Source organism: Sapajus apella, unplaced genomic scaffold (genome assembly GCF_009761245.1).
Source record: "Sapajus apella isolate SASKATOON/1434 unplaced genomic scaffold, GSC_monkey_1.0 scaffold114, whole genome shotgun sequence".
Taxonomy (NCBI): domain Eukaryota; kingdom Metazoa; phylum Chordata; class Mammalia; order Primates; family Cebidae; genus Sapajus; species Sapajus apella.
Window position 1 is genome coordinate 2523589 of NW_022437054.1, and position 13339 is coordinate 2536927.

Here is a 13339-nt window from a genome sequence, read left to right on the forward strand (position 1 = left end):
CACTTTCTAATTGACTACTTTTATTTACCTCACTTTATCATCTACGCACTATATTTTGGACATATACTATGAGAACCAAGCTAGTTTATAAATGTTTAGTGATCTTGTGTTTTATCAACTGGGCTTGAAGACATGTTTTGCACAAACAGAACAAAATACCAGGAACCATTTACTAGGACAATAGGAACGTCACAGTAAGAAAACAGTTTACTCAGGACTTAACTAAATGGAAAAGGTAAATACCAATTTCTAAGTAAAAACACCCAACCGCCTGTGAAATTGGAGGAGCATTATATTCAGTTGAGTTTGCTCTTAACTGCTTGGAAAGCACTGTATTTTTATTTTGAAATTTCAAGTGTTTATGCATTCTAGCAATTTAAACATCAGGGAGTTGTTATAAGCAGTCTACGCTGTTAACATATTAGTAAGCATTAGGAATAAAGAGCTGACTTTTGTGCTTTCTCTTGATTCTGAGACTATGGAAAGTCAATTTGAACTTGTATTTATAGTTATTAATATGTCATGTCGTTAGAAAGTTGCAGTGCTACACCTGTTTGGAGATTCTTTTTATAATAAGTAAAACAAAAACACATCCCACCACTTTTTGTGGTAGAGGGCATTTTACAAAGTGAGTGCGTGGTCTACACAAAATGAACCTGTCTTCAGCGGTCAGTGTCCTGTTTGATAGCAACTTATACAGCCAATTGGCACGAAACATTTTCACGAGCTCTGAGTGTCTTATTTCTGTGAAGTTACATCTAGACTTTTGTCTTGTGTAGAGGAAAGAACCACAGACTAGCCCTTTGATCTTGGTAGAGACAAAACCTCTTCGGGTTTCAGTTTCTTTGTCAAATAAGTATTATTCCATCTGTACAATTATCACACAGACAAGTGTTTTGGACACCGATAACACATGAAACTTTCAAAGTGAAAAGAGCTATGCAAATTTAGGGTTACCTTTTGGTTTAATTTCAGTAGTGACTATGTGACCTTGTGACTTGTTCTACTTGAGCCTTTGTCACCAGTAACTTGGGGAAAAATAATATGTACCTCAGAGATTAGTGAAGATGAAAAAAGTAAGACATTTCTTAAAGTGTGAAGTCTGGGGCTGGGCTTGGTGGCTCACGCCTGTAATCCCAGCACTTTGGGAGGCTGAGGCAGGCGTATCACTAGGTCAGGAGTTCACAACCAGCCTGGCCAACATAGTGAAGCCCTGTCTTTACTAAAAATATAAAAATTAGCCGGGCATGGTGGCGCGTGCCAGTAGTATCTGAGGCAGAATCACTTGAATGCGGGAGGCGGAGGTTGTGGTGAGCTGAGATCACGCCACTGCACTCCATCCTGGGCAACAGAGTCAGACTCCAAAAAAAAAAAAAAAAAAAAAAAAAAAAAAAACTGAAGTCTGAAAATGAGGTTGATTTTTATTGCGTATTGACTATATACAAAAAGTTTAATTTTGGGTAATGTATTCCTTTGACTACATCTTGAAAATCAGATCAACCCCAAATTTCCTTCAAAACATGAAAGTTTTCTTGTGAAACCTGACATATTTGCATTAAACAGAAGGGCGGATGTTAGGTTTGAGTGCTACAAATGAAACACTGTATAGAACTTTGGGGCATTTTAGTATTGACCAAGGCTACTCTCATGGGGCATTAGATATCCACAGTGGAGCGTCATACATGAACTCCACACAGCAACTCAACACTGCCTGTGTGCCCACACGGACAAGATGGGGGGAGGCGAGGCAGAGAGAAGTTGCAATTGTTTTGGTGAAAATTAGTCCAGTGGAAAAACACATTGCTTTTACATTTCTTCAAAATTTGTCTCACATCCACGCGCATTTTGAGATCATGTAGTTTTGTCTAAACACTTTCACTGGCACATTTTTTTTTCTTGAGTTCCTCTGGAAGCATTTACTTCCCATGCACACCACCTCAGTCTGTCACGATGTCCAGCTGCTCCCCGGGTGTGAGGATCTGGGGCCAGCACTGCACAGCTCACTGAGAGGACAAAGGCGGCTCAGAGGCAGATGTGGCTGTTCTCCTGGCACGTGGTGCCCACGCCGGCCACAGACAGGTATAGCTTCCCATCTGGACACACACAGATTTCGTAGAGTCTCTGCGAGCTGCCAGAGGGACCCCACATCCCCTGCACCAGCTTTGGCAGGCACACAGTTTCAGCATCAAGCACAAGCTGGTTGGGAGAAGATGACACACAGGCGTTAAGGGAGGGCCACCCTGGTTAACAGCAAATCCCCATTCTCCCAAGGTTTCCAATTAGTTTCTTCTCACAGAAAACGAAATAGGCACCTGACTTTATGTAAGTCATTTCAATTATCTGATTCTTTTAAAGACTTGTTCTATTTTACATGCAGGCTGGGACTTCACAGTTCCTTCCAGTCTAGCTGAGAAATGTGACCCCATTGTGAAAACGTTTCACCTTTACAGTTTTTGTTTTCAATAAACCAGGTTGCTTTTTAGTTTTGTGATGCTACACTTCTAAAAACGCCTTTCAAAATTATTTGTCAAAAATATTAGAATTCTGCCAATTTACATTTATCTTGTGACTCACTTTGACTATGTAAATCCTCTCCTCCCCATTAGAATAAAGTACCATCCACTGAAATAGATTCATCTTAATAATTTTTACCCGTGAATGATGAAATGTATCCTGATTTTATTCCTGATTTTATTTTCCTATGAGAGGCAATTAAATTCATCCTATTAGCTGGCAACCATTTTCCCAACTTTTAAATATTATTTGAAACGGCACTACCTCCTTTTAGATACAGAAAAGCAGTAGACAGATAGACTAAGCCAATTAAAAAGAAACAAAAGCTACTGGATTTTCTGGTCATATGACAATTTAGTTAAACTGAAATGCAAACAAAGAGCCATTGAAATCTTTTTGATAAAGAAATAAGAATTGTCACATCCAGCAGCCAAACGCTGCCCACTCCAGGACACTCACTTGTTCCAAGGAATTAAACTGAATGTGGGTAGGCATAATCCTGTTCTTGCCAACAAGGCGAGCTCCTTCCTTTAGTTTATGTGGCTGTTATCCTTCCTTTCAATCTATTAACAACTTGCTGTCTGCTGCACGCATTCCCTGGTGTGGACCCTGGCAGGTGAGGCTTGATCGCACGGCCCCACAGTGTCTCGGGCAACTCTGCTCCCTGCATGGTCTGGTGCAGTTGGGGTCAAAGAAGTCAAATAGGTGTTAGTATATTTTTCAAGTAGAATCTCTTTAGGTTATTATCCAACAGCTCAGGTTTTTTGGGCACTTGCTTTTCACTAACGCACTTTCAGCTTGTTGGCTTCTGTCTCCTTTCTTGTGGTTAATTGTTCAATTTTTTTCTAGTTGTCATTTTTTCCTCTACTCTTCCAGCAAACTCGAGCTGCTGGGGCAGTCCACACACGGCCTCCAAAACTCATCTTTTTTTTTTTTTTTTTGCCTTTATGGGACAATGTTTGTTGAGAAGTTGAAATCTCTCTCATCCCTTTGAACTAGCTCCTTGTAGTAAGGAAGATTCATTCTAATTATGGGTCTGGCTGTGTGCTACTTGTAAAAATGACTCCTACTTCATGGAAATAAGTAATATTTCAAAAGTAAGGTAAGTTTAAATTTGTGAAGGTAACGCATTTTTAAGTGTGTAGTGACATGATTTCATAATGCGATTCCAACACTCTTGATTTTTATTTCTGCATTTATCTGCTCCTGACATCATAACTTCATAGGTTATGACTTGCGGTGGCTTCCCCTGAAGATGTGTGTTCCAATAGCAGGCTGTCGTCTGGTGGGTCCTGCCCACACACTCTGGGGCTGCTCTCATGGCCAGCTCGATGATGGCACCATATCCACCTACTCCTTTACTACACCTTCCTATTAGTATCATAGTAATGTAGTTTCAAAATGTTGGCGCCCATATTCCTACAGTAGTGTCTCAAAACCTGTGACATAATTAAGCAAATATTATGCTCCCTATTTGACAATAAGGAGAAAGGCCCAGAGAGGGCCAGATAAGACTCCTGAATTCAAACAGGTAATGAGGGAATTGATCTAGCACTAGGACTCGGGCTTCCTGACTTCCAGCAGAATCCTCTGCCCGCTGCTCCACGTTTCATGTGTAGGGGATCTGTGCCTTGCCACAGGTGCAACGATCTGGCCAGGGCTGGGGAGGAGCTTGGAAACCTATGTGCCCTCTCATTGTACTAACAGCATCCAGGGGCATTTTTCCCAGCACAGTCATCCGGTGTATGGAGATGCACCTGACAGCAATAACTCAGGCACTCCCTGAGAATGACTCTATGGTCTAAGAAGAATGTGTGTTCAGAGTTCTGAGCTAAGGAGTCTAGGAGGGGCCAACCCAGAGATTTAGTCCACATCTGTCAAGGACATTGGAGCACCTGGCCCATCCCTTTGAACACAGGCCAGATGGTTAATTGAGGTCCTTTGTTTTGGGCTAAATGGAAATTATTGCTAAGTGAAAGTGTTGTATAACCTGTATGCTTTTATGAATGGGGGCAGCTTTCCAGTCAAGCTCGCTGCTACTGGACCACCCTGCCTATAAGTTCTCAATAAACCCTAGGTCTGTTCCATGGCTCTGGGTCTCTTCTTCCGCCTCTTGGACACGGTAGCATCCTTATTTGAGTCAGCAGGGTCTGGCATGACAGCCAGGCAATGGTGGCATAAATGAACACAACCCACGCCACTCACTGCACTCACTGTTGGTAAGGCGGAGTATGTACAGGAGAATTCATGCAGCAGTGGCTTATTTTGAGCACATTCATACATATAAAAATATCTGAGTTTAGGCCAAGAAGATGACATCTGTTATTTGTACAAATCTATAAATATGACATCATACGATTGGAATGAGCTTATAAGCCAAACCCTTGATTTTCTTCTAGACCTTTTAGGAACATCCCTAACGTGTCGGTGTTTCTGGCTGACTGAAATCGAGCTTTTTCCTTTTTTTTTTTTCCCCTCTAACAAACAAGGTTCTGTTATCGGTATTGAGCAGTGTGTACCCTATGCCTCATTGTGACTTTGGCTGTGTCAGTGAGGTTTTAGTATCTCCTCCCCTGCTGTCTGCTGTTTCACTTTCCTTGGTTTTAGTTATCTGCTGTCAACCTTGGTCTGGATAATATTAAATGGAAAATTCCAGAAATAATTTAAACATTTTAAATTGCACACTTTTCTGGCTAGCGTGATGGAATCTTGAGCCGTCCTGCCCAGGACATGAATCATCCCTGTGTCTAGCATCTCCACGCTGTCACGCTCCCAGCCTGTGAATCACTGAGGAGCTGTCTCCACGGTGAGATCCACTGTTAAGTTATTGTAGTGCTTGTGTTCAAGTCATCATTATTCTACTTAATAATGGCTCCAAAGCACAAGAGCAGTGATGCTGGCATATTGTTATAATCACTCCACCTTTTTTTTTTATTTTTGGGACGGAGTTTTACTCTTGTTGCCCAGGCTGGAGTGCAATGAGATGATATCAGCTCACCACAACCTCTGCCTCCGGGGTTCAAGTGATTCTCCTGCCTCAGCCTCCTGAGTAGCTGGGATTATAGGCATGCGCCACCATGCCCGGCTAGTTTTTTTTGTATTTTTAGTACAGACGGGGTTTCTCCATGTTGGCCAGGCTGGTCTCGAACTATTGACCTCAGATGATCTGCCTGCCTCAGCCTCCCAAAGTGCTGGGATTACAGGCGGGAGCCACTGTGCCCGGCCAATCATTGTTCTTAATATCTCATTGAGCCTGATTTCTAAGTTAAACTTCAGCATAGTATGTATGCCCAGGAAAACACAGAGTGTACACAGGGTTCAGTACTGTGTTTTTAGGCTTCTGCTAGGGGTCCTGGAACATAGCCCCTGTCCATAAAGGGGAGCAACTGTATTTCTAGGCTTAAAGTCCCAGGTTTTATCTTTAGTGTAGTTGACTTTGAAAACACACTTATTTTTCATCTTCCATTTTCATTTAAACTGGAAATGCAGCTTAAGCGCAGCACTCTGGGCAATGAAAGGTGACAGTGGTTGTTGGTGGGTGACTCCTAGTGACAGCCATCCCCGAGAAGCTGGATCCCTAGGAAATGGCAAAATGAACATTCTCTGTAATCTCTGAATGTCCGTAGTGTGTTTTTTCCAACTTGAAAATAACAAGTCACTCGATAGCACAAATGTCAGTCAAAGAAAGTTGTGTGGATCTAGTGCAGAATAATTTTAGCCTTTCTTGGCCCTTCTTTCAATGTTAAATTGTCTTTTGCTTGCCTTGTACGTTTGCTACTCTATGACCTTCATAATGTTTTCCTACAAAGTAATAGAAATTTAATACTGATTGCTTTACAGACATGATACTCAGGGTTAGCATCAGGACAAACAGTAGGAGGCTGATCTGTGAACTCACCATTCCATCACTACTATGCAAAACAATATCCATTTGAGAAAGCGCCTCGATTTTCCCAGCGTGAGCTTGAATATGCACCCCCCTTGGGGCATCCATACTTAGACTCCGGGTGGGGGATTCTAATCTGAGACGAGGAAAAGAGGCAAAGGAAAAACAGTATTAAATAAAACCACTCCAACAATTCCTCAACTTAGCATGGAAACTATGACTAGTAAGGTATATAAATCTTCAAGTCATTCTCAAATGGTAACATAGTGTGCATTATTCATTGATAAATCCAGAAATAATGTGAAATAAATAGACTTTATATCAGTGAAAGTCTATGAGATTAGTATCCTCCAAAAGCTGATAAAAACATTAGGCGGTCCTGGCTGGGTGCGGTGTCTCACGTCTGTAATCCCAGCACTTTGGGAGGCTGAGGTGGGTGGATCACAAGGTCAGGAGTTCGAGACCAGCCTGACCAACATGGTGAAATCCCATCTCTGCTAAAAATACAAAAACTAGCCTGACATGATGGCATATTTGTAATCCGCGCTACTCAGGAGGCTGAGTCAGGAGAAGCACTTGAATCGGGGTGCGGGGGGAGGCTGCAGTGAGTGGAGATTGTGTCACTTTACTCTAGCCTGGGTGACAGAGCGAGACTCCGTCTCAAAAAAAAAAAAAAAAAAAAAGCAGTCCTAACCCCCTGCATGTAGCAGTTTCCTATACTATTTCAAAAGAAAATGCCATTTATGAATAACTATACAAAATTATTTTCATTATGTCACCTGCTAGAGCTCAGTGGCTCTTTAGAGATGTGATCATGCCGCATGGCAGCCTTGAGCTCCTGGGCTCGAGAGATCCTCCTGCCTTGGCCTCTCAAGTAGCTGTGATGGGCTTGTTTTGTTTTTTAATTGAAACACCAATTTATTTAGGAAAAAAAGATAGACTTAAGGACAATACATGCATTTTCCACATGTTCACGAGACAAAATATAAGTTGGTTAGGTTTTTTTTTTCTTTTTGATGGAGTTTCACTCTTGTTGCCCAGGCTGGAGGGCAATGGTATGATGTCGACTCACCACAAACTGCACGCCCCAGGTTCAAGTGAGTCTCCTGCCTCAGCCTCCTGAGTAGCTGGGATCACAGGACATGCACTACCACTCCTGGCTAATTTTGTATTTTTAGTAGATATGGGGTTTCTCCATGTTGGTCAGGCTGGTCTCGAACTCCCAACCTCAGGTGGTCTGCGCTCCTTGGCCTTCCAAAGTGCTGGGATTTCAGGAGTGAGGTACCGTGCCTGGCTAGTCCTTTTTTTTTTTCTTTCTTTCTTTCTTTCTTTTTTTTTTTTAATTTAGAAAGATTACAGGGCAAATGGAAAGATTTCTTTTGGAAAAAATACTGAACTGATAGAACTGAAAGGAGGGAGGTTGGCCTCAGCTGGCTTTGGTTTTGTAAAATTTATCAGACTCTCCTTGTGGTTAAGCCAAATAAAGGAAGAGAACCAGGAATATAAGAGCCAGAGGAGCTATCTTACTTGCCTCTGCCTGGAAAAGGCTGTATTTCCACCAGATGGCACAATGTGATCATTTGAGACACTTTTCAGCTGCTCAGCCCAAAGTTTGAAATGCTGATTTCAAAGAAATGCTTAAAGAGCAGTAGGAAGCAGAAGAAACAGAAAAAGATAAGTAATTAGGAAATCCTACCCACTGTGGGCTAGGGTTTAATGGGAGGAGAGGGGCAGGGAGCAGAGAGAAAGGAAGTTGCTTAAGAGAGAAGTACCCCGATAATGAATCTGCGCTTAAACTGAATGAACATTTATTTGACAGACTTTTTACACCTGATACATTGCTCCCTTGTATTGGTGAGTTTTTTTGGTTTATCACTATTTGTTATAGAAGACAAAGTTTCATTTTATGAGCATGTAAAGTTAGACCTGCTATACATTTTCAAGTCTTACCTTGAGTATGAGAAAAATCTTAGAGACATTTATGGAATGTATTGGTCAAGTTAGGCTGGGGAACACTTTGGTACAGCTCCATGTGCATGGTCTAGCCGACTGCCTGCCCAGTTTGCTATATATACATATATATATATATATATACACGGAGTCTTCCTGTTGCCCAGACTAGAGTGCAGTTGGCGTGATCTTGGCTCACTGCAACCTCTGCCTCCTGGGTTCAAGCAATTCTCCTGCCTCAGCCTCCCAAGTATCTGGGATTACAGGTGCCGCCACTGTGCCCAGCTAATTTTTATATTTTTAGTAGAGATGGGGTTTCACCATCTTGGTCAGGCTGGTCTTGAACTCCTTGACCTCATGATCCACCTGCCTGGGCCTCACAAAGTGCTGGGATTACAGGCATGAGCCACCATATCTGGCCTCAGTTTGCTATTTTGACCTAGGATAATTGTCTACATTTTTCCTGCAAGAAGGAAGGAAAGGAAGGAAGAATACAGAAGCACCTTTTAAGCCTGGTCCATTTTGGGCAGACCATCTGTGACCTTGAAGATCCTTGTGAAAGTGAGTCTGTTTCCAAGATCAGTCATTAAACGACAACAAAATGACCTCAACCTGATAATTTACAAGTTTTTAATCATGTTATAATATGATGCCGCTAGAAGAGCAAACTTCTTACCCTTTGCATTATTTCTAGACTTGGAGATGAGAAATTTCAGTTCAACCTAGATTGAGACATATTTTACAAAAAGACTAAGATTGCTCTGAAGCATACATTTCCATTAACACACTGAACAGTACTCACGTACAAAATAACTTGTTTTCTGTCTTTGTTATATTTTAGTTTGCCAGTTAGATATCTAAATACCCTCTTTTTTGAATATGTAAATATATAAATATAAATATTATGACTTCAATGAAAAGTAAGAGTTTTGAACAGTGTCACAGAAATATATCCAAATGCTTATGTGTGTGTGCATGTAATATTAAATATATATCATATATAAATATGTATCTTTCATATCAAATGTTCAGGTCACATCACAGCAGTTCTCTTCTTAGAACATAAGGCATTGACTTTGCTTTCAGAATTTGATTCTTCTCATTACTTCAATTGAAGATGTACACAAAAGACTTGGAAGTTGACTTTGAGAGATCTCACAGTTGATTGGTGTATTAGTCAAGGTTCCCTAGAGGGACAGAACAGGATATATATATCCTGAGATTATAGGCACCCTAATGGATCTCCTGTATTCCATGCATAGTCTTCTTTACCTCCATTGCGGAGTATATATATAAAGGGGCGTTTACTAAGTTTTAACTTACAAGATCACAAGGTCCCACAATAGGCCATCTGCAAGCTTGAGAAGCAAGGAGAGCCAGTCCGAGTCTCAAAACTGAAGAACTTGGAGTCCAATGTGCAAGGGCAGGAAGAGTCCAGCGTGGTTGAAAGATGTAGGCTGGGAGCCTTTTCACATTTTTCTGCCTGCATTATATTCGCCGGCCGCTGATTAGATGGCGCCCACCCAGTTAAGGTGGGTCTGCCTTTCCAAGCCCACTGACTCCAATGTTCAGCTCCTTTGGCAACACCGTCACAGACACACCCAGGACCAATAGTTTGTATCCTTCAATCCAATCAAGTTGACATTCAGTGTTAACCATCACAAATCCAACCTTGGCAACTTGAACCCATATACATCTCCTGAGATCATACAGAATCTTCAAATAAAGATAATAATGTCAACAGACACAGTGGCTCATGCCTGTTATCCCAGCACTTTGGGAGGATGAAGTGAGCAGATCACCTGAGGTCAGGAGTTCGAGACCGGCCTGGCCAATGTGGTGGAACCCCATCTCTACAAAAAATAAAAAATTAGCGGGGTATGGTGGCATGCGCCCATAGTCCCCGCTACTTGGGAGGCAGGAGAATTGCTTGAACCTGGGAGGCAGAGGTAGCAGTGAGCCAAGATCACGCCACTGCACTCCAGCCTGGGCAACAGAGTGAGTCTCTGTCTGAAAAAAGAAAAAAAAAAGATCATAAGGTCATAATTACACCTAACATAATACAACTATTCTTTGTACAACTGGAAATGCACCAATCCCCAATCCAAATACTATTACATAAAGTTTACAATACTTAAGTGCTGGTATGAAGTCAATAAGTCTTATGTCACATGATAAAAGAAAAGGAAATAAAGATATTTTCTTAGTACAAGTGTATACATGCACAAACATATTTTTAGCAGGAAAAAAAGGAGAAAATACTTATGACAATTACAGTCCTTGTTTCTGTAGCTGGTCACGTGGTCGTAGCTGGTATTGATGACCTTCTTCTACTACCCACTCTGTGTTCCCTTTGCCTTCAGCAAGCAGCTCAGCAGGTCCTGATTTTTTTCTGGTAGAGTGACCCAAACTTTCATTCCTGAGGGGTCTGGGACATTTGTAGTCCTGCCTGGATTGGGCTGTTGTTGTTTCCCATTGACCTTAATTCCAGGCATGGTAATACCAAGAGATGCCTTAATGAATCTCCTGTATTCCATGCAGACCCTTCCTTACCTCCATTATGGAGTAGTACACTAATTTCATCTTGATAGTCCAGGTCAGTCACCCCAGCCAACACTGTAACTCCCTTCTTAGCCTGTTGACTTAAAGGTAGGACGAGCTCCAAGTGTCCGGGTGGCAATCCTAACTTCCAACTTAATGGGATCATTGTTGTGTCTCCTGGTGCCAGCATTCCTCCCTCTGGAACTAAAAACTCAAGGTCAGCAGAATGTAATGTTGCAGGAACAGGGAGCAAAAATTTTGCTAGAGGATCACTATGGGTGTTGGTGAGAGGTGCCACTTCCACTTCCACCCCTTGATTCCTGGACCTGTGAATTCTGGCTATGGGAGAAACAGTACCACATATTGGACATTGATTCAGAGTATAGACAGCCTTCTGGAGAACTCTGCACCAGCCTTGCAAAGTATTGTCACCTAGGTGGCATTGTAATTGTGACTTCAAAAGGTCATTCCACCGTTCTACCAATCTAACTGCTTCAGAATAACGGGGAACATGGTAACACCAGTAAATTCCATGAGCATGAGCCCACTGCCACATTTCTTTAGCTGCAAAGTGAGTGCCTTGGTCAGAGACAATGCTGTGTGGAATACCATGATGGTAGATAAGGCATTCCGTGAGTCCACGATGTTAGTCTTGGCAGAAGCATTGCATGCAGGATAGGCAAATCTATATCCAGAGTAACTGTCTATTCCAGTGAGGACAAACCTCTGCCCTTTTCATGAGATGGAAGGGGTCCAATATAATCAACCTGCCACCAGGTAGCTGGCTGATCACCCAGAGGAATGCCGCCATATTGAGGGCTCAGTGTCAGTCTCTGCTGCTGGCAAAATGGGTATTCAGCCGTGGCTGTAGCCAAATCAGCCTTGGTGAGTGGAAGTCCATGTTGCTGAGCCCATGCATAACCTCCATCCGTGCCACCATGGCCACTTTGTTCATGGTCCCATTGGACGATGACAGGGGTGACTGGAGAAAGGGACTGAGTGGTGTCCACAGAACAGGTCATTGTATCCACTTGATTATTAAAATCCCTCCTCTGCTGAGGTCACCTGTTGGTGAGCACTCACATGTGATACAAATATCTTCACAGTTTTTGATCACTCAGAGAGGTGCATCCATATATCTCTTCTCCAAATTTCTTTGTCACCAATTTTCCAATCATGCTTCTTCCAAGTCCCTGACCATCCAGCCAAACCATTGACTACAGCCCATGATTTAGTATATAATTACACATCTGGCCATTTCTCCTTCCACGCAAAGTGCACAGCCAGGTACACTGCTCAAAGTTCTGCCTGCTGCGAAGGTTTCCCTTCACCGCTGTCCTTCAGGGATGTCCTAGAAAGGGCTATAGTGCTGCAGCTGTCCACTGTTGTGTGGTGCTTGCATATCATGCAGAACCATCTGCGAGCCAGTCTTCTCCTCCTCTGTCAACTGATCACAGGGCACTCCCCATGAGGCCTGGGGGAGAGAAGGCAGGGTGGCAAGAGTGAAGACCCATTGGCATTTGAGCCATTTCCTCATGTAACTTACTTGTGCCTTTAGGACCTGCTTGAGCACTATGGCATATACAACACTTCCATTTGATGATGGAATGCTGCTGTGCGTGACCCCCTTTATGGCTAGAGGGGTCAAAAAGCCCCCAGTTCATGACAGGCAGTTCAGGTCGCATGGTGACTTGATGACCCATAGTCAAATGTTCAATTTCCACCAAAGCCCAGTAAGAAGAGCTGTCTTTCAAAAGGAGAGTAGTTATCTGCAGAAGATGGGAGGGCCTTGCTCCAAAGTCCCAGAGGCCTCTGCTGTAATTCACCTATGGGGGCCTGCCAAGGGCTCCCAACAGCATCACTATCTACCACTGACACCTCAGGCACCATCGGATCTGCTGGGGCATATGGCCCAAGTGGCAGAGCAACCGGCACAGCAGCCCGGACCTGGGACAGAGCCTTCTCCTGGTCTGGACCCCCCTCAAAGCTGGCAGCCTTTCTGAGCAGCTGGAGTAACACACCCAAATGAGGAATGTGTTGCCTCCAAAATCCAAATAGGCCGAGTAGGCATTGCGCCTCTTTCTTGGTTGCAGGTAGGGCCAAATGCAGCAAGTTATCCTTCACCTTAGAAGGAATATCTTGACAGACCCCACACCACTGGACCCCTAGAAATTTTACTGAGGTAGACTTTCAGAAGGTCCCTGAATTTTAGCTGGATTTATTTCCTGTCCTCTGCCACCCAAATGTCTCACCAATAAGTCCTGAGTGTTTGCCACTTCTTGCTCACTGGACCCAATCAGCATAATGTCATCAATGTAGTAAACCAGCGTGATGTCTTGTGGAAGCGAAAAACAATAAATAACTCCATCCTTAATATTCTGTTCCTTTAGAACCACTTCTGGTATTAAAATCTGTATTAGTTAGGGTTCCCTAGAGGGACTGAACTAA

At 42.8% G+C, this 13339-nt stretch overlaps 1 protein-coding gene across 3 annotated transcripts in view; it reads right to left on the reverse strand.

Moving 5' to 3' along the window:
* Nucleotides 1-1396: 1396 nt before the first annotated feature.
* SGCG (sarcoglycan gamma) overlaps nucleotides 1397-13339 on the reverse strand; it is a 158987-nt gene continuing 147044 nt past the window's right edge. For 2 of the 3 annotated variants that reach the window (XM_032260095.1, XM_032260098.1), the window contains exons 7-8: nucleotides 6413-6536; nucleotides 1397-2196 (exon numbers count right to left, since the gene is read on the reverse strand). In XM_032260095.1, the coding sequence (XP_032115986.1) occupies nucleotides 2023-2196; nucleotides 6413-6536 (298 nt within the window). In that variant the 3' untranslated portion in view covers nucleotides 1397-2022. The remainder of the gene's footprint in view (nucleotides 2197-6412; nucleotides 6537-13339) is intronic. The other variant, XM_032260096.1, reaches the window with a different exon arrangement.